We start from the raw sequence: 22,866 nt of genomic DNA, 5'->3' as shown, positions 1-22,866 counted from the left end.
TTAAGTAGCTACGATTTGGGCTGGGGGGGGGAGAGACACCCCTGACAGCCTTTTACCGGCATAACTTTCTTTTTGATGTTTAAGACATTATTTTTATAAGCTGAATGATGAAAAGTCTTTGGATAAAATCAGCAATTTGGTAAAACTCAGACGTCAGGGGAGGTTTTTTTGAGGGGGGGAAGAGTTGGAATGGAGGGATAGACATGTTTACGTCGCTCTTCAATAAAAATGTATGCAGAAAACCAAAAAGAAACCAGTCTCTTCCGTTAATGGCTCCTTCTCCTGACTTTAAGCATACGTTCGGGTCTTGTTAGCGAACAGATCGTCTGCTTTTAATTTTCGCTTTGAAGAGTTTTTATAAGAAATTGGAACATAACGCTTTGTTAGGAACAAATACTTAAAATCAGACATCGTCTGGAATTTAAATAAGGTGAAAGTTTGATGGTGCAAGGTCAGGGACGATCTTTCATTAAACGTAAATGTCATTTAACGTGATTATGCGATGGCTATATCGGTTGCTAAAGTCACTACAGTGCCTTTATAGAAAAAAATAAACACTCCTGCTTTTAATTTCGTTCTTTTCTTTCGAATTTTATTTTTCGTCTGGTAAAAAAAAAATTACGTAAACATTATGGAGCAGAAATAAGTAACCTCCCCTCTTTCTTCCATACTTTTACTAAATTTGGGAGTAACACCTTTTTCTGCAGTTTCTCCCCTTTTTTTAAGAACTTACTGCTAATGACCACTTTCGTGCTAGAAGACTGTAATAAAGTGAAACACGTGCTGGGCCTCCGCCCCTAAATTAGCAGCCCTCAAGAAAGACAGCCCAAATAATGCCTCTTTCATGGGTGTAACAACAAGAAAAAAAAAAAAAAAATGGAATTGCAATATGACTCTTAAACAAGAATTTACTGCTTTATAAGTCAGACGACTTTGGGTGCCCACGTGCCCCTGTCAGTTTCATTAGTGACGTAATGTTTCGTCGAGAGAAATGAACAATTGCTGTCGTCGTTGGTTACCATGGCAACCGGTGTCGTCGAAGAAAAATTGTCCGATAAATATTTTCCTGCGAAAGAATGGCTGTTCAAACCAGGTAACTTTTGTTGCTTCTTGATCCAAGGTTTTTTCTTCTTCTTCTTCCCTTTTCCCCTTTGTGTCTGCAGGGCACAATTCGCTCCACGAGATCTAAGGAACCTCAGGGGTGTCGTGACACATATCCATTACAAGCTCTTCAACCTTCACTAAAAATGGCTGTTTGCGCATCGGAGAAAATAAAGAACGAAAGCCAAGATGGAAAGAAGAAGAAGAAAAAAAAAAGTGAAAAAAAAAAACAAGTTTCTTTATCCTAATGCGTCTTACCTAGGTTCAGACTACTTAAATGTGACAGTAGCAATTGCCCCGAGCTATATAAACCGAAGTGAAAGATTTTGAAATCTTTATAAGTTCGAAGAAAAAGGAACAATTCCCAACTGTTTCCTCATTGGCTGATCAGTTACCACTCTTCCCAACCACCCCATCCCCATATTTGCCAATAAATTCATACCTTTAAATCGCTTACAGGAAATGCCGATTTAATTTCGATTGCAGGTCACCAGGTGGCGCTGAGACCACGCTTCTAAACCGCAACTGTTTAAAATTGCGCAAAAATAAATGAAAAACAATCTTCCATTTTTAGGGAGGACCGGTAATTGGATTCTTTTATTGAATGAAAAATTATTCACAAATTTTAGAGCGCAAGTTAAGAAAGTTAGGGCCGGTTAAGAGAAAATAACTCAATTAGTTGTGGATTAGCTGCAATTTCATTTCTATAATGGGCATCAAAGTGGAATGTACCATAGACACGAAGTCCCATCCACTCGTCCCTTCTTTGTATCCTGGAATGTCTAGACTGGCTGTTTTGTGATGGCTGTTTGCGTCTGAGGGCTTAAACAAACATAACAGAGTCCGTAGACCAGGTTAAGATTCCCCCTACAGGCTTTCGGTTTACAGACTGGCTAACAAAGCAGTGACGTCATGGGGTGGAACATACCAATTCACCTATTGAATGCGCCATAAATTTATTAGTTCTTCTTTTTCTCATAATTGAAAGTAATAGCTTGAAAGATGTCCAGGTGCTTAATTCAGATCAGAACTGCCTTTTGGGTAAAGCGTTTAACTCCCCGTTAAATTAATAAATGGAAAGAAAGAAAGAAAGAATGTGTGCCTGGACTGAGAGAATTAACGAGAGAGATAGAAAGTTTATTTTTAGAGTTTGGAATTCTTCAGTTTAAGAAACAATAGCGTTTGGCCCGTCTCCCACACCTTTGTTTTGCAGTGCAGTGTTTACAACTTTTGTACTATGGACTATGGGCGTTTCTACAATGACTTCGTGTCTAGGGTGTGGTCAGTGACTCACAAAATAGACCCTCAGTGTCTACGCACCTTGGAAGGTCAACCTTCCTTTGAACGAAGTTAGTAATATTGATGTGGATAAATACCTGTTGTGGAACTAAATAGACAGAAGGAAATCATTCAGCAAATCTTGAATTTCAATCTTTTGTAATTTTTCAGAATTTTATTTCCATTCTTCTGCGCAGCTCCCATTTGAAATTCAGTATCTGCAATACACTTAAACAAGCAGACGATCTTATTCGAAGCGTTTATCAATATGGTGTACATTTCCGGTTTCATTGTTTATGTTCATTTCATGCTTTATGTAAATTTTAATGTAAAAAACAAAATCGAAAAAGAAGCAGACGATCTTATTTGAAACCGTTTATCACTCTGATGTACATTTCGAGGTATACAAAAGGATTTTAAACAATGACGAAAGTTTTCATTGTTCACATCGCTGTAATGTACATTTCCTATGCAGCAAACGATTTTCTTAGACAACAATGCAGATATAGGAGATTGTACTTCTTCAAGATATAGGACATTATGATTGATGTTTCTAATACTTAAAAGAAGCAGACGATCATATTTGTAACTGTTTATCACTCTGATGTACATTTCCATCAGAAAAGTACAAGGAAGAATTTTAAAGAATGATGGAAGTTTTCATTGTTTACATCGCTCTAATGTACATTTCCAATGCAGCAAACGATTTGACAACAATAGAGAAAAATCTTAGACAACAATGCAGATATAGGAGATTGTACTTTAACATATAGGAGATTATGATTGTCTCTGATGTTTCTAATACTTAAAAGAAGCAGACGATCACATTTGAAACTGTTTATCACTCTAGTGTACATTTTCAGCGCAATACAAACGATCATTAAACAATGGTGCAAAGTTTTCATTGTTTACATCGCTCTAATGTACGTTTCCAATAAAGAAAAGGAATTTTCTTTGACAATGATGCATATACAGGAGATTGTACATCTTCAAGGTGTAGGAGACTACAATTATCTCAGATGTTTTTAAAACTTAAAACAAACAACCAAAAAAAAAAAAGACAGACGATCTAATTTGAAGCCGTTCATCGACCTGATGAACGGCTTCAAATTAGGCTTTGTATTACATTTCCAATGCAATACAAAGGATTATTAAACAAAGATGCATTTTCATTGTTTACATCGCTCTGATATACGTTTCCAATGTAGCAAAGGATTTTCTTAAGACAGTGATGCAGATACAAAAGATTATAGATCTTCAAGATATAGATTGTACATATTCAAGATATTGGGAGATTATAATTATTTATGATGTTTCTAACACTTAAAAAGCAGACGATCTTATTCGAAGTCTTTTATCACTCTGATGTACATTTGTAGTGTCATTGTTTACGTATATTTCATTCTTTACGTAAATTTTTAATGTAAAGAATAAAAACAAAAATCCAAAAAAGAAGCAGACGATCTTAATCGAAACCGTTTGTCACTCTGATGTACATTTCCTGTTACATTGTTTACGCACATTTCATTCTTTACGCAAATTTTTAATGTAATGAAAAGAATAAAAACAAAATCGAAAAAGAAACAGACGATCTTATTTGAAACCGTTTATTACTCTGATGTACATTTCCAGGCACACAAAAGGATTTTAAACAATTACGCAAGTTTTCATTGTTCACATCGCTGTATTGTACATTTCCAATGCAGCAAACAATGCAGATATAGGAGATTGTAATTCGTCAAGATATAGGAGATTATGATTGTCTCTGATGTTTCTAATACTTAAAAGAAGCAGACGATCATACTTGTAACTGTTTGTCACTCTGGTGTACATTTTCAGCGCAATACAAACGATCATTAAACAATGGTGCAAAGTTTTCAGTGTTTATCTCACTCTGATGTACATTTCCAGTACAAGAAAGGATTTTAAACAATGATGGAAGTTTTCATTGTTTACATCGCTCTTATGTATGTTTCCAATAAAGAAAAGGAATTTTCTTTGACAATGATGCAGATATAGGAATATGTACATCTTCAAGGTATAGGAGACTACAATTACTCAGATATTTCTAACACTTCAGAAAAAACAGACGATTTAATGTATATTTCCAATGCCATAAAACGGATTATTAAACAATGACGCAAGTTTTCATTGTTCACATCGCTCTAATGTATATTTCCAATGTATCAAACGATTTTCTTAGACAACAATGCAGATAAAGGAGATTATGATTGTTTCTAATACTTAAAAGAAGCAGATGATCTTATTTGAAACTGTTTATCTCTGTGGTTTACATTTTCAGCGCAATGCAAACGATCATTAAACAATGATGCAAATTTTTCAGTGTTTACATCACTCTGATGTATATTTCCAGTACAAGAAAGGATTTTAAAGAAGGATGGAAGTTTTCATTGTTTACATCGCTGTAAGGTACATTTCCAATGCAGCAAACGATTTGACAACAATAGACAAAAATCTTAGACAACAATGCAAATTTAGGAGATTGTACTTCAACATATAGGAGATTATGATTGTCTCTAATGTTTCCAATACTTGTAAGATGCAGACGATCATATTTGAAACTGTTTATCACTCTAGTGTACATTTTCAGTGCAATGCAAACGATCATTAAACAATGGTGCAAAGTTTTCATTGTTCACATCGCTCTAATGTACGTTTCCAATAAAGAAAGGAATTTTCTTTGATAATGAGGCAGATATAGGAAATTGTACATCTTCAAAGTATAGGAGACTACAATTATCTGAGATGTTTCTAACACTTAAAAACAGACGATCTAATTTGAAGCCGTTCATCAATCTAGTGTACATTTCCAATGCAATAAGACAGATTATTAAACAATGACGCAAGTTTTCATTGTTCGCATCGCTATAATGTATATTTCCAATGTATCAAACGATTTCTTAGACAACAATGCAGATATAGGAGATTGTACTTCTTCAAGATATAGGAGATTATGATTGTTTCTGATGTTTCTAATACTTTAAAAGAAGCAGACGATCTTATTTGTAACTGTTTATCACTCTGGTGTACATTTTCAGCCCAATACAAACGATCATTAAACAATGGTGCAAAGTTTTCAGTGTTTACATCACTCTAATGTACATTCCCAGTACAAGAAATGATTTTAAACTATGATGGAAGTTTTCATTGTTTACATCGCTCTAATGTAAGTTTCCAATAAAGAAAAGGAATTTTCTTTGACAATGATGCATATACAGGAGATTGTACATCTTCAAGGTGTAGGAGACTACAATTATCTCAGATGTTTCTGAAACTTGAAAAAAAAAGACGATCTAATTTGAAGCAATTCATTAACTTGATGTACACTTTCAATGCAATACAAAGGATTATTAAACAATGATGCATTTTCATTGTTTACATCACTCTGATATACGTTTGCAATGTAGCAAAGGATTTTCTTAGACAGTGATGCAGATACAAAAGATTATAGATCTTCAAGATATAGATTGTACATCTTCAAGATATAGGAAATTGTACATGCTCAAGATAGGAGATTATAATTATTTCTGATGTTTCTAACACTTAATAAGCAGACGATCTTATTCGAAACCGTTTAACACTCGCATGTACATTTCCAGTTACATTGTTTACGTATATTTCATTGTTTATTTAAATTTTTAATGTAAAGAATAAAGCAAAAACCGAAAAAAAGAAGCAGACGATCTTATTCGAAAACCGATTGTCACTGTTGATATACATTTCCAGTTTTGTTTCATTGTTTACGTGCATTTCATTCTTTAAGTAAATATTTAATATAATGAATAAAACAAAAATCGAAAAAGAAGCAGACGATCTTATTGGAAACCGTTTATCACTCCGATGTACATTTCATTGCTTAAGTAAATATTTAAGGTGAAGAACGAAAACAACAATCGGAAAAAAAAGAAGCAGACGATGTTATTCGAAAACCGTTTATCACACCGATGTACATTTCCAGTTATATTGTTTACGTACATTTCATTGTTTTAAGTAAATTTTTAATGTAAAGAATGAAAACGACAATCGAAAAAATACGCAGACGATCTTATTCGCTGTAAAAACGACTGCTGCGAATTTTAAATAATGGCGCGAGTGTGTACGTAATTTGTTATTTAAAATGAAAGCAGAAAGGGCGAAAAATATCATTTCTAACCAATAAAAAAAATAATAATAAAATAAAATAAAATAAACCGCGATGCCCAAGATAGAAAGGATTACTTTCTCCCAACAAACACCATAATTTTGTCTGGCTGCAACGCGATTTATAAACTTGTTTACACGTGTATATTTTGTCTTTAACACACAATGCCTTAAGTAAATACAATGTTAGCAAAAGGTTATTTTCCGTCACCGAACGCACGCTATCTGCTCCATTATCTGCGGAATCGCTAGCGTCCTTCTTATCGGGATTCCATACAATTTTTTCTTTTTTTTTCTTTTTTTTTTAATACAGCGACAGAATATTTTCCCCTTATCTGAAAGAAGACGTTCACGTGGAGACATCGTTTCTTGAGTTATAATGCATTAGTTGCCGACTATAAGATGAGGTGGGTGGGTGGGGGGAGAAGGGGGATGTCCAATGGTATATTAAGGTGATGTCATTACTCCCTTATGCATTAACAGTGACGTCCCATCGATTCTTGATTAAAGATTTGATGTTAGAATGGTTGTAAGAAATTCCGGTTTCTCTGCTTCGTGAAAATGATGTCGCAGACAGTTAGCAAGGGGTGGGGGTGGAGGGAAAGTAATAAATAGGGTGGTGGTGGTATCTACGTCATTAGCAGCGCCTGAAATTTTTCTGGGTCTTCGGTAATAAGGTGGACATTTTCGTAGACGCAGAGACAGAGATGACCGATCTTTCGAGGGTTTTAAATATCCCCCAAGTGGGTGGAAGGGACAGCCAGCCCATATATTTAATAACTGTTTCTGCTGTCCTTGGGAATTTATAGCTTACAACTCGATTTAATGTGTTTAGATAACTTCTGGAGTATTAAGTGAGTAACTTTCTCAACTATGCGTGCTCAGTCAGTTTGTGGAAATATTTGAACGCAAATCTTTATCGCTTTCGGAACAATCTGAGCTGTGGTCTCTTCTTCCAACTGTCAATGAACTGTTGGTTCGTTGACTTCTTCAGCAATCAATTAATCAAATACCCATTACTGGATTTGCATCCTCGTCGGGCGAGATCGGGATAAGGTAGCTATTGACTGTAATCATGGTCGTCTCCTTGGGGATTTATAGCTTCGGGTATCAGCTCTATTTGAAAGGTAATTTCTCACCATCTTATCTACAGGAGACGTAAGGGAAAAGTCATTTCTCAGCCAATCATTAAGCCTAATATAATATGGAACAAATATCTGTTATTGTGTTGCTAAATGAAGGAACACTTGGGTTTGGGGGTTGACCCGCTTGGCGCCGAAGGTCAATTGGGAGCGACCAATATCCGGAAGGAAAACTGAAGATCGATTATTGCTTTCAAATATAAATATTTTAAGAGTTCTTTCGTGTCAAGTTTGAAAAATTAATTTTTCTAGGATTTCTTTAATTTTTTAGGATTTTTCGCAATTTTTCCAAGATTTTTTAAAATGTTTCGTAGGATTTTCTGATGTTATAGAATTTTCCCTACAATTTTGTGAGATTATCTATAATTTCTTGAAAATTTCTAGGATATCCTGATTTTTTTCAAAGTTCTTCTGATTTTCCATAGGATTTTTTGAAAATTTCTAGGATTTCATGATTTTTTCAATGATTTCCTGAATTTTTATAGGATTTTGAGATTTTTCCAAGGATTTCATGGAAAAGTTTCGAATCTTCTGATTTTTTTCAAGTACAGTATCTCCTGACTTTTTCTAGGATTTTTTTCAGGGATTTTGTGAAATTTTTTTGTTTTTGTTGAGATTCTTGAAATGAAGTACAAGAACGCGTATTGGTTACTATTGTTATGGAGAACGCCTTCCAGACTTGTCCTTGAGGAGTCGATAAACAACTCCAACTCACTTTATTGATAGGCAGTTGCTAAGCTACATATTAGGATGCTACTGCAGCAAATCAGTAGACGCGCCTTGAGAAAAATATGGAACGAATTCTTCCTCCCACAGTCTGCATCAAGAGAAGAATTTACCTGAGGAAAGCAAATCCTTGGCTTGGAGTCTGCAGGCATAAAATTGTGTAAAGCACACCGCCCCACCAAAAGTATTAGGATAACACTTTCGCAATGCAAAAGAAATGTAAGGAAAACAGGAATGGGACAGATATCGGAAACAATCAGAATGAAGGATTTGCTATCGATACAGATGCCCAATTCAGTTGCCACTTTTAATTTTGAATTCTAATTTAATTCTAATCTTTTTATAATTTAAAATCCAAAAACTACATTTGTCCATCAGATACTTCGATGTCATTTAACAACACGCTGGTCTATAGCAAACTCCATGAGATCTTCTATTACACCACCCCCAAAAATTATGAACGCCCCTATTTCTTCTCTTTTTTTTTTTCAGTGAAAGTACATCTCCCGCATTCATTTTACTGATTCCTTTCAGGACATTATACACTGCTATCGTGTCTTCCTCTTATCAATGTCATTGAGGAACAGAAGTAATCCCTACACTGATCCTTGGGAAACTCCTCTAGCACATTGGTCCACCCTGAGGAATGTCCATTTCTGACTACTCTCTATCTCCTCTCTTTTAGCCAGCCATTGATCCCACGAAGGATCTTATCCAAGGATCAACGAAGGATCTTACCCAAAAACGAATAAAGGTACAGTTCATTATTTAAATTCCGAAAAGTACATATCTTTTGGAATTTAGCGCCTACTAACGCCCTCACGCAATTTAACCAACAATCTTTACTTGGTAGGGTTGTATTATTTGCGCTGACTTCACCCGCCTTGAAGTCAACGCAAATAATGTCAAGCTCTTTCTTGCATTCAACTGTTTTATGACTTCGATTTAATAATTAAATAGATTGGTCAGGCAAAGACTTCTTCTTCACGAGCCCATGCTTACGTTTCAATGAATTATTTTGACGTTAGAATACCCTTAAGCTTATAAACCATCAGCCAAAAAAAAAAAAAACTAAACAGTTCACCCACCATACCCTCCAAAACATTTTTCTAGTTCTTCCTTGAATTCATTCAAACCATCGAATTCCACAACAACAGATGGAAGTGTGGTCCAGCAATCAACCACCCGCTAGCAGAAGGCAAAACTTTTCAGATCTATCCGGTAACTATTCTTCCTCAACTGAAATTTGTCCCCTCATGGATGCAATCTCAACAAGAGGAAGAATGCCATCAACATTGAGCTTACTCAATCCATTCAAGGCCTTAAACCCCTCAATGAGATCTCCTCGCATATGTCTAGTCTTCGAACTCTGAAATTTGCAGAACTGAAGTCTTTCTTGGTAAGAGCAAGAAAGACTTCAGTTCTGCAAATTTTGTTCCCTTCACCAATTTGGTTGCCTTTCTCTGCACCTGTTTCGAAGATCTACATCCTTCCTAAAGTGAGACTTCCAGACCTGTATACAGTACTCAAGATGTAGCCTGACCATGACCTTGTCCAAATGGATAATCACCTCCTATCCCTGCTAGAAAAGTTTCTGTATATTATTGACAAAACCTAACGAGCTGTTCTGGCAACCTGTCTGCACTGGAGAATTTCCTGACTGACTGCACAATTACCCCCAAGTCATTTTCCTTCTCCACCATCCTGAGCCTAGTACCATATAGTTGGCATGTTAACCTGGGATTATTGCTTCCCACGTGCACTACCTTGCATTTGTCAACGTTCGATTTCAATTGCCATTTCTCAACCCATCTGCCTAATTTGTCTAGGTCTTATTGCAGTAGCTCACTGATTACTGTCATTAACCACCCTGCCAACCTTTGTAATCATCAGCAAACTTAGACAGTAAGCCTGATATGCCTTCATCAATTTCATTAATAAATATAGAAAACTATGGGCCCACCATGAATCCTGGGGAACTCCACTAATAACATTAGTCCACGAAGAGCAGTCTTCATTAACAACTGTCTGTCTTCTCCCACTCAACCATCCTTTTATCCATAGCAGTAACTTGCCCTTAATGAATACCACATTGCTCCAGTTTGTGCAACAGTGTTTTATGTGCAACAGTATCAAAAGTCTTCCTGAAATCCAACAGAGTAGATTAATTAAGGCTACTCGTCACAATTGTCCCCAACTATTAGAACGATCCTCTTCTTTACCCAACTGTTTTCCAATAAACAACCAACATTTTGTCCATAAGTACAATTTTATCCATAAATGACTAACATTTTGTCTCAAGGACGAAATGTTACATAACTGACGCCATTTACCTTCTTATTGACCCCCTGTCTGTTTCTCTCTGCCCCTTAATCTTTTTCTTACTGTCCCACACCTCTGCAAACAGTCCAAGAAGGCACGCTGGAAGGAAATCGAGTCGCAAGTGCAATTAACAAAGTTTGAGCGAAGTTAGAAAACTCGAAGGCTTACAGGACATCGAAGATTAAGCCGATTAGATGGGTTATCCAACTTTAATTAAGGCTACTTGTCACAACACTGTCCCCAACTATTAGACCGAACCCTCTTCTATCACCAAAATTGCCACACAAGCGAAACCCAGGTGATTTCGCTTTGATTAGACTCACTAATATCGTTCCCCTAATTACAATCGGCCCAACTTTGGTTTCTGTATATAAAGGATCCTGGAAGCCTTGTCTGTAATCGTCTACCAAGACAATGTCATTTCAGTAAATGTTCTTAGGAGATGTCTTGATGCCTCGCTGAAGGAAATCAAAACTATTTAGGAGAAAGGCGAACTTTGAAAATGCGTTGCAGCCATCGGCCGTGCAAGATTTGCTCATTAGAACTACATTACAGGATCGTGGCGTAATCTCATAGCTTCTACAGACCCCTCCCCGGACTCTCCTTTACTAATATCGATCAGGGCCGGGATAAAGTGCGGCGCCTTTATGATCGTGGACAAGTTTTAAGGCCTATCTTTACAGAAAACGAGGTTCTGCGTCATCAGGTAATAAGCCGTTGGCTCTTTTAGAATTAGATTACTCCTGGATCGTTTCAAGCCTTGTAGATATACGGATATAAGGCAAGGAAAGACAGGGAATTAAGGAAACCTGTAATCTTTTAAGAAATGGTTCGCGTGTGCGAGTTTCGATGGGCTCTTTCTTGGGTCTAACCATGATGAGAGTCATTAATAGCGAAATCCGATTCGCTTTTTCTTAATATTGATGGACTAGCTTTGGTGGAGTTTGATGGTCCATTTATTATTTGATTTGATAGTTTTTTAAATGTTCAAGAATATGTTTATTTTAGAAAGAGCATGGTTAACTCGATGGCCAAAGGTTATCTGTCTGTTTAGGGCTGTTATTGCAATCATTCTAACACCAAAATCATTATTGGTTTCAAAATTAAATTTCATCCCTGGAAACATTTATTTTTTGTTTCCAGGAAAGGAATTTCTCTAGCATGGCCTACATCCAAGAAGTACAGTTAGTACCTTCAAATCACCACAGATTTTCTACTCATGATCGCAATCTTTTATCTTTTCTAACTAGAATTTCAGGCTGTCTTAAGTCTCCTTAAAAAGGTGACTGGAATTTTGGACAAGTCCCCATTGTTTAGTTGTTTATATTTTCGGTGTGTGGACAAACTCCACAAACAGTATCCTTCAGGAAGAATGATCCAAAGTTTTTAGGAGTGTCATCAGCTCTAAGCAACATTTTTTCAATAATATTAACGACCCTAACATGATTTAAGCATTGAGATGGGGCATTTGAAATGAGTCTCCAAATGTTTCATCAAAAAGGATGAAACCTTTGGAAATATAAAGATTTCTAGAGGTTTCCCTTAATCGTTTAGAAACTCAGCAATGTGTAATTCCTGTCATGACGCTTGTCTGATTTGGCCTTCAACTTGAGAGAAAATTAATTCACGAGAATATGGACACAACATTGAAAGAGGATACCCGTTCCTATCTCATGGTTAAGAAGTGGGCAGCAACATTTAAAGGAGGGAGAGAGAGCCTGGAATATGACCCACGCTGTGGAAGACCAACATACATCACTCCAGAAGTTGTTGATTGTGTTGATTGACTTGTGACAGTTCGGTACATCGCCAGCATCTTGGGCATCTCATCTGAACGTTTGTGTGACATAATAGAGGTTCTTGTAATGAAAATGGTGTCAACACGATGGATCCCTAAGTTGTTGAGAGCAGATCAAAAACGAGTCGTGGGTTTAACCAGAGACAACGGAGCTGCCTAAACTGTAGAAACACAGCTGTTCTCCCGCTCCAAAGATTCCTCCTGCTGGCAAGGTGATGGCATCAGTAAAAACCGATGCCATCACGTTGTCTTTAAAAATGTCTGTAAGACAATAAAGACAAACGCCGAGGGAATCTCAGAAAAGAAGAGACTCGTTCCATCTGGACAACGCGCCTGCTCACAATCTGTCATTGTCATGACTATACTGCCCGAGTGCAGCTTTCAAATCTTTGACCATCCTGCATATTAATCAGATCTATCACCAATGAACTTTCATTTATTTCCTTGTCGTTGGCGTAGTTGATGGAAGCCGAAGGAAAAAAAAAACTTCCACCGCGGCTGAAATTTGTTTTGTTGCTGGGTTTCAGGAGCATCAGCACTACCTCTCCTGAGACCGACTAACTCAGCCACAATATGAATAAGGCCCATAAAAATTCCTAATGTTATGGACGGGACTCGAACTCGGGTCTTTTCCACCCAGTGTGGGGAAGGACAGCGATTCTACCGACTGTGTTATCCACCAGGGCCAGCTGGAATCAACGCATTAAAGCATCGGTGGCAAAAGTGCATTGACTTCAAGGGGGACTAAGTTGAAAATTAGCATTCACCAGACTCCTCAAATAAACCTTCATACTCAGGCCACGAAAAATTTAAAAAACAGCGGTCAAATGCAGGATACAATAGTACACGCGTTTGAGCCGACTGTGGTTCAAGCCCACGTAACTGTTAAAAGTCATTCTTGTATTCTACACAGTGGGGCAAAAAAGTAATAAGACTGGATTCAAATAAGGCAAAATATACTGTAGATAAATAAAATATTGTCGTTCCTTCTGGAACGAGGTTCCTCATTCTGTCTTTTGGTCTCAAGATCATTCTGGAAGTGCCAACTCTCCCTTCCAAACGTTCGTATGAAAGAGCAACTTAAGATGGTTTGGGTTAACTGGACAGTCAACATTGCAACTGTATGCTTCTCTAGCCCCATCTACCGGAGTGATACCAGCATTAATTTTTTTTTTTTCTCTTTTCTTAAAGGACCAAGTTTATTACCGAAGTCAAGGCTTGTGTTTTACTTTAATGATTTCAAAAGAAAATTTTAAAAAATTCAACTTTCTTTCAAGATATAAAAAAATCCGATAGGGATTAAGAAGAGTTTTAATAAATCAAGATATTAATATACGCGTCACTCTGATGGTGAAATTCAAAATCCGTCTGAGCGGACATGCGCAATAACCGAATCTGACAGGTCCAAAGATAGTGTCTCCAAATATTGCGGAACAAAGCTGCGAATCTCTTTTGATCAAACACCTGGGGCAGACCTAGTGGGTGAAGTGTTGACATGTATCTGCTCGGGTGATTTATAGTAGGTGTGTCATCGTAGATCTGTTCGCACCATCCGGTGGAGGGGTCACAGCACCATCAACGCCTTCTTAATTTACCAAAGGGTAGAGAGTTATTGCCTACTTGGGTTTCGGAGGTCGACTCGATGGCTCGAGTTATCGAGTGTCTTCTCCTCTGGATTTTGCTTCTTATCAGATTTCTTAACAGCTACTGTGTTCCCCTCATTAACACCGCAACCGGAACTCCTCTAGCCTCGCGCTGGTTACGTCACAGATTGCGTTATCTGTTATGGAGACTATCTATCTTCTCTGCTGGAGACAGGGAATTTTTTTTCCCTTTTTTTTGCTTTGTCTTTTTCTCCGGATTCAACAACAACCAATTTTATGATTCTGTGAAAAATTTGCAACCAATTTCATTATCCTAATATAAACTGACCTTTTTAATCAACTTTTTTTCTCTTAAGTCTTTCATACTGATCATATTCCACCTTCACAACGAGTTGCCTTGGTTTTGTACGATGTGAAAACAGCATTTCTCTCTCTCACAACAGGAAAGTGCTTTTTGAAGTAGCGCAAGACTGAGGTAACTCGTTCTGAGGAAATACTCGGTATCTAAATAAACAGCACTTCCCCATCTCATTAAAGAAATGATTATTACAATAGTTCAATGCCAAGACAACTCGTGGCAAAAACAGTGAGCGTGTAATAGTGATCTCTTTGGTGCAGATTGGACTAGTCCATTTTCACTGAATCTTTTCGTGTGAAGGAAGATGGATCCACCATTGGACAATGAAACTTGGTTTTGCTCCAAATTTCTGCTTAATGCATGAAAATCACATACAGTATCCATCAAAAGTTAGAGAAGTCTCACTCCCTTGCTCACGTTTATCGGTGTCTATAAGAAATTCTTGTTTATTTAATGGCGGACACAAGGCCGGCTCAGGACATGGGCGCCATGGACTGCTTGCCCCAGCTGCTAAATTACTTAGTCAAATACCTCGGATTTTGTTAGTAAGTTTGTGTGATAGGAAGTGGGGCGAATCTGTTTTAGAAATAGAGAGATAATGGATCAAGTTTTAAATGTTGATTTATATTTCTATTTAAACTTTTTCTTACCTTTACTTCTGGCATCGGCGTACCACATGTTTAATAACATGAACGCAAGTGAAACACATAATGTTCGTCTGTCTGTGGAAGGTCTCATCTTACCCTCACTTGGTCCTTGTAGTCTGAAAGTACGAAAACACAAACATAAATTCCTATTCATGAAAACTTCTATAGAAAATAGAATTTTAAAATAAATTATTTTATAAAATAGGAAAGGTGTTCTAGAACTTTGAACCGCCTGCGCCTCAGCACCAAAGAGCCCTTTTCAAAGGACCTAATAAATAAATAAATAAAAAAATAACAAGCCCGTGACAGAAGTCACATTTTTTCGCGCGTGATTTCCCTTTTTATAGCTTTATAAAAATTAGTCATGCAGTGCCAGATGGCGTTTCTGTTGCCGGCGTCATGCATCATTGGAAAACTGCCTCACTCAGTGGGCCCGCACTAATCAAGAGACCACATTATACGACACAGATTGCCTACAAATATTTACGTCAGCGCAGCCATTAAAATGGACAACATCTGTCATATGTTTAGATTTCCCGGCGTCCCCCCCCCCCAACTCAACAGCCATCTTGCATCTCCATTCAAACCAATCACAATCACATATTCAAAATGACAACTTCCTTAATACGTAGATCGGTTTGATTGTTGGGAAAATATCAGGATGGTTGCTTAGCAACGGCTTTAATCGTATGAAATGGCCAATTCTCACGACACGCACCCCCTACAGAGATGACCTGGGTCAAGGATATGGTTATAAAATTCAAGAGGGCCACCAACATTAAAAAGTTCAAATCTTAGGAACAAACATTGCCTTAAGAGCGAGTTGCTTTGGTATTGTACTACTTTCAAACATTTAGAAAACTACACGCAAATATGGCACTTTTTTTTGGATACGTCTGCTCATATTGGGCATGTTTAAGTTTGGGGCGACAAAAGGCGTGTTTCGAAACGGTGATGAAACTTAAATAAAGATGTCTTCATTTTTATGAAGGCTACGTTACTTGATGAGATAATTTGTCTGTAAATCCACCCCCTCCCCTTTTTCCCCGAGTCCCTGATATCTGGGAAAACTTCATTTATCACGGCAATCTTAGTGTCGAAGAGAAGAGACCAGGCACCCTTCGCTCGCAACTTTATTTCATGGGCAATTACATTCTCTCATGAACTTGTAGACAGTGATAACATGGAACAGGGTAATTATAATAAATGGATATGTCTAGCATTAATCACTTTGTCTTGGGGGAGTAACTCAGGGGGAAAGAGGGAGAAAAAAAAATCGGATCCAGTCACTGCCAGATTCTATGATCCGCTATTTTTCGGTAGAGTCACTCAAGTGCAAGGTTGTATTGATGCCTTAAGCGTTTGGTTACGCCGAATGCCAGTGGGAGAAAGCGCGGGGGGAAAGATAAAAGGGGGGTTGTTAAGTCCTCGCTCCCACTAGATCGATTAATGGCAGAAGCAATAAGTCAGTGTCCACTCTCACCAGCCATGTTATCTATCGTATCTCCAGACCTTCTGTGGCTAACAAATCGAATGCTAAAACTAGTAGTAAATTATCCACAGTCTGACCCCCTTCCCCCCTGAACGTCACATCTCTACATCACCCCAGACACCCGTGGTTGAAATGAAGATAAACCACCTAATGTTAATTAAGTCTACAATGCTCAGTTGCTAACCCCGCCTCGGAAATCTGTTTCCTAAACTTTCCAGTTTGTGTTAATGACTTACTGAAGTCATTAACACCGACTACAGGGGGGAGGACAACCCTCTGGGTTGCTCTGGGTTGTCCTCCCCCAGTTAATCCGCATTTTTCGTCTAATTCTCAATAGATCAACGGATTACCATGGATAATATCATCAGGATACGAAGCCCAGTTTAAATACTAAGCAAAGAGAACAGAAATTGAAATACAAATAGCAGTTTCAACTGCGCATGCACGCGCACACGCACACACACACCTCTTCCTTCTGCTGCATCTAACATTTAGCCGTGCTAAAATTTCACCGAGTCGCATCACGGAAGTTGGGAAACCAAGCGGAATTTCCTAAAACTCCAGAGGGCTACTTTTACGCTGATGAACATCAGTTAACCCCTTTTGCTTTTCTCTGCTCACCCCCTCCCTTCCCAAGAACGGCTTCGCCTATTCGTCCATCAAGGAAAATGCAGCGACTAATCGATACACGTGGAAGATAGAGGGTGTACCGAAGAAACGACTGTGCTCCGTTGACCGTCGGAAAATAAGGTTCATCGAATGACAGGAAGGAGCGGAGTGGAACGCAAGGTACGGCTGACGGTGGGACTGATTTGCCGCTAGAAGTACGGAGCGCAACGCTGAAGAGGAGATGATACGAGTTCGGTTGATCAACAACTTGGCGTTCTTCTTTATCCGGGACAGATAGAAAAACAAAGATTTCGCTCTTGATGTCTTAAGAACAATAGGAAAATGTACTAGTGATTAAATAATAGTCGAAAGAATGTTGAAAAATAGATGAAAAATTCATAGTGTTCAAGGGATAATTGTGAGGGATGAAAACCCAGGGATTACTAATGAAGAAAACAGCCTACTTCCTCAACCTCAGATCGGCTCCATGCAAACATTGTAATTTAATTTGATTATTAGCAACTTACGTCATTAGGATGCTGTATGGGTAGATGGGTGTTCACGTGACTATTAGACACGGCAATGCTGTTGTATTCAAGAAGAGATCCATAGGGGAAATGGGTTAAACCAGTGACTCTTAAACTTTTGTTAGCTTATGGGCACCCTAACACCATGGATAATTTCATGGTAGACCCATGAAATCACTCTGGAAAAATTGGTATCTTTCTGAAGGACCCAAATATAAAATTTCATGAAAATGGGAGTCCACTTAGTCGATTTATTACATGCGATCAGACGGACGGACACAGCGTAGGCGAAAATGCCAAAAAAACGTTACGTATATTCCTTTATTCGTAGGAAATTTTACTGTTTGAAGGGATGTGGGGTGTTTAACCTGACAGGGGTTTTGCAACTCTAGATGTGGGTTCAAATTCATCGAGGACTGGGGGAATGATCTTTGCAATCGATCCTGTAGTTAGCAGCGTAATGAGATCTAGAACAGGAAAAGAATGTTCTGCATTTTTTTTTTTTCAGAAAAAATCTGATACTACTGTTTTGGATTTCGAAACTTTTTTTATATCCTGTTTTTCCAAGTCTTTAGAAAGATCCCAAAAGATTTTTTATTCACTGCTGGTGGTAAATAAATAATCTAGTTTGAAAAATTTCTTTTTCTAATGTTTTTCCAAAGTAGATTTTTTCCGAATCTTCTATTATTAAGATCTTTCCAAATTACTGTTTAAACTGTCAGTAATTTCAAGATGGACAATATCTCTAATATTTTCCAGGACTTAGAAGATCATTGAAAGCTTTTTTGCTCTTCTCAAAGGATTCCCGATATTTTGCAACAGATGCCAAAGAAACTTTTCACTTATTGAAGCCGGAGCTCACAGACGCTTCGTTTATCCCGTAGGCATGTTTAGAGAAGGGGAATTATATAGGGATACCCCCTTAAACTATCCCCCTCGTCATTCTCCTTCAGAGTGCCAATTATGTAGCTCGATCCGAACTATCAGTATGCAGAAAAAGGCAATTCTCAGACTAAGATGCAGCCACACCTGAACATCGAGACATCATTGGGAGTTTACGCACGTCTAAACTCCTCCACCATCCCCTAACGTCTTCATAGAAAGCGTGTTTATCTCCCATTAATCATCGGGTCAGTGATTAAATAACAATTAATCCTAAATACCGAAATCCTGTAGCCAACCAATTAAAGTCGATCAGTTACATCATCCTTAGCCCCCCTTAGTCTACCCCCCAACCTTTAGAAGACATCAACATTCGCTAATGAAGCATCGTGGATACGTTTTGGCATGAGAGAATGAATGATGGCACAGTCGCTGTACCCCGTTTTCTCTTATCCCCCCTTCCCCTTCGCTCAATGACACCAGGGGGGAGAAGGTAATGGCTCGATAGGTGAAGTTCCACTTGTTTTGCTTGTATTCGTAGCACCATCTTCTGCGCGAGTCCAAATAGGACACAAGACAAGTGGCTACCCCACACCAAGACTAAAATCATTATACTGTCCAAAGGTGAGTCAATCATCACTAATGATTTCTAAAAGAAAAGCTATTATATGATTCGTTCCCTCCACTTGGATTTCCCCACAAGGTCTTCTGGAGCTTAATTATTTCCAGTCAAATCGTTGGTAGATCCATCTACCAACGATTTATAAAATATTATTTTTTATTTCGGCCTTCATTGCGTACAGACCAAATATTAAAAGTTAAAGAAATGAAAATTTATATTTAATTTAGTCATAAAATTTATTTTCCACCGGTAGATGTCACTTTTATCGAACGTACACTTAATAATAATAAATCGATATTTATTTAATTCTGCCGCGAAACTTATTTTTACCAGTAGATGTCGCTTTCTTTAACCAATAACACACAATTAAACGTTGACATTTATTTGTAATTTAATCGTGGCATCCATTTTCTACCGGCAGGTGTCACTGTTGTTGACCAACAGCGTCATCTCTTAAAGAAAACAACATTTATGAGACTGTATCTATTTTTAGCGTGTAATAATTACTTAAAATAAGAATTATCTTACTATAAACGTTAATTTAAAAGCCTCCTTATCTATTCTACATCCATTGTTTGGCATTCCATCTTTGTATTATAATCGTGAATGCATACGTCACTTCCTGTGTTTACCGGAAACACAGCGATCAATTGCCCATATTGGAAAACAAGGCTGTGGAGTTAAAATATGTACAAAAGAGAAAACACTTTCCAAACAAAATTAGATAAATAAATTTCTCTGCGCACTTTTAGTTTGCTTTTGAAAAGAAATAAGTTTACTCTCCATGAAGTTCATTAAAATTAAGCCACGGTTGAAATGGCGCGCTCCACCCCCTTGTTTTTCAGTAGCTTTGTCCGACAACCATCAGCGCACAGTCCCCATTTCCGAACAGGTCCCCTGACTGAAAGGACAAACGTTACAACAGCTCTAGCAAGGTGGTCTGTGGATAATCACGGTGTCATTAAGTCAGGTACAGCGTCCGCTAACTATGGTGACCTTTCCGGTATCATCAGATCGACAGCCTACTGGTGGGGAGTCAGAGGGACAGAAAAAAAAAAAAAAAGAGACGAAGACAGACAGACATTGGAGATCTCCAGGGTAGGCTGATGTCGTTACCTTCTTCAGAAGTGACACCCGACCAGTTTTTCCCTGACGGCAAAAACGAATGACTGTGACCCTGAATTAGGGAGTAGATGGATGTGACTGATTCTCCGACGGGGTGATTTTAAATAGCGATTACATCCCCTAAGAGGATGTACATATGTCAAGCGGTACTTAAGAATTAATGTCCTAGAAGCAACCAACTTTGGCAGCCACATTTTACTTCTTCAGACTTGGTATCCAATTGAAACAAAAGAAGAGAATTAATTCGCCAGAAAAATTAGTTCGGTGTTTCATCTCCAATCGGAAATAAAGAGTAGTGTACTTTTTATTTTGTTTTTGATTTCTACAAACGTTCTGGAGTCTGAAAAAGCATTAAGTTTGTTGAACTTCGTATTTGATTCTACAAAGTTTGACAATTAAGCTTCAGAACTGGGTCAATTAAATGAATCTCAACTGACCACCACCCATCAGTTAGAACTGTGTCAATTAAATGAATCTCAACTGACCACCACCGATCAGTTCCTTTCTTTGATTTCTTTTAATGTCCTCTACATTGTCAAAGGAGATAAATCATCAAAGTTAGGGAGATGGAAGGGGATTAACTCCACAATACCATGGTTTGCCTAAAAGTCTTTGATAAATCAGCTCAGAATGCAGACTTGATATGTGGTCCCCGACATGTGGTACAAATTGGCATGGATACATCCGCTCAATCGTTGAAGGCGTTTCTGATTCCAGTTGTGGAGAACCTTCTTCCATCCTACCTTTTATTTGTCACTATGGATTTTCTAATCCATGTACTCTGCATAGCGATTATTAATACAATCGGCATCGCCACATGTGCCTTCTACACTCACTAGCCAAAAAATTAGAAACTTTTATACACATAGTAGGGACACGTTTTGCCCAAATTACAGCCTGCACGTCGTAGAATGAATTCCACTAGGTATCTGAGGAAATCTAGCTTAGATTTAACCATTCTTCCATCAGGATATTTGTCAGCTGTGTGTCGTAGTCTTTAAAGAACTGCGAACTTAAAGTGGATGAGATCTGGAGAATTAGGCGACTAGGGAGGATGCTGGAAACCTTGGGAATGTTCCCCTCACCATTGAGTTACAGTTTTTGCACGATGGATGGTTGCGTTTTCGTCTCGAAAGAATCCATCGCAATCCGGATAAAAATGAATCATTGTAGGTTAAAGTTGGTCAGCTAAAACAGACGGATATTCATTAGCGGTAACACGACCTTTCAGCGATATGATCGGACACGGTCCTTGAGATACGAATACTTTATCAACAGAAAGTACTCATATCTCAAGAGTTTTACTTTTCTTCATAATTACTCGATCCTTTCGGTGTTACAGTTCCTTTATTAACTAATAAGAACGCATAACCTTAACCCACTCATTGTTAGAGGTATGCCCGGGTCCCACGCTTGCGAATGAACCTTGAGATCAGTCCGATACCATTCCATTACTACGTGTGCCACTGTTTGTATCAATATTAGCATAACAAAGATCCATTTCCTTAAACGATATGAAGTCATTCACTACGAAAAACATTGAAGTCCTTGCTGTTGAGGTATTTATCACTCAATGGAGATGTTATCTTCTCTAATTGTCTTAAACTTTCCTGTATACATTTCCGTATGTCCTTCTTTGCCCCTGTAAACCCACGCAGTCCAAAGATTTGCTTATTGCTGCGCACAGCACTGTCACAATTATAAGTGACTTTTTCTGGGGGGGTGGAACACTGTATATATTGCATTTTGGGTAATTTAAAGCTAGTGTTTCAAATGTCACGTGCTTAGCATCCCGTATTAAGGTAATAACGGATATCCGATATAGCTTTAAGTGTTAAAAGGGACTGTCTATATTCCCAGATGCGATGAAACAACAGCGTTTGTATTGATTTCCATTTGTTCAGTTCCACAAGCGTGTTCATGATTTGTTTTCTTGGGATGCTATCATTGTCTTGATTATCTCACATGGGATATTGTCATGGATACAAGCCAGCTCTTTCTCTTTCTTAAAAGAGTTCTCTTATAAATGAAATGCGACGCGACAATTTAGATCCACGTAGGAACGAAATGCCAAAGTTTAAACACAATTAATTAATAAAAAAAAAAAATAAAATAATTGGTGAAGGATAAACAAATCATTTCAGGGGGGGGGTGTAAGCAGTAGATAGAATAGCCACTATAGAAAAATGGCGAACACAGTCTCTGTAGTAAATTGTGCATGGCTTCGAGAGATACAAAAATAACATTCCTGATTAAAAATAAACAAATCATTGTAGGGGAGTGCGTGTGGTAGGTAGAACAGCCACTATAGCAAAATGGCGGACATTGTCTCTTTAGTAAATTTATTTCCTTGGTGTCTCTTGAGATACGAAAAGAAAATTCCTGATTAATAATAAATAAATCATTGCAGGGAGTGCAAGTGGTAGACAGAACAGCCACTATATCAAAATGGCGAACATAGTCTCTGTACTA

The 22,866-nt window shown here is 37.9% G+C and overlaps 1 protein-coding gene across 1 annotated transcript in view; it reads right to left on the bottom strand.

The window, feature by feature from the left end:
* Positions 1–22,866, bottom strand: part of LOC150086085 (latrophilin Cirl-like) — an 86,751-nt gene that overhangs the window by 47,386 nt on the left and 16,499 nt on the right. Inside the window, exon 2 of the mRNA XM_090374365.1 lies at positions 15,141–15,253. Coding sequence (XP_090230491.1) covers positions 15,141–15,228 — 88 coding nt within the window. The 5' untranslated portion in view covers positions 15,229–15,253. The remainder of the gene's footprint in view (positions 1–15,140; positions 15,254–22,866) is intronic.

Source organism: Mastigoproctus giganteus, chromosome 5 (assembly GCF_048544385.1).
Source record: "Mastigoproctus giganteus isolate SK-2022 chromosome 5, ASM4854438v1, whole genome shotgun sequence".
NCBI classification, from domain to species: Eukaryota; Metazoa; Arthropoda; class Arachnida; order Uropygi; family Thelyphonidae; genus Mastigoproctus; species Mastigoproctus giganteus.
The sequence above is the reverse complement of the archived record's forward strand: the minus strand, read 5'-3'. Positions and strand labels throughout refer to the sequence as shown.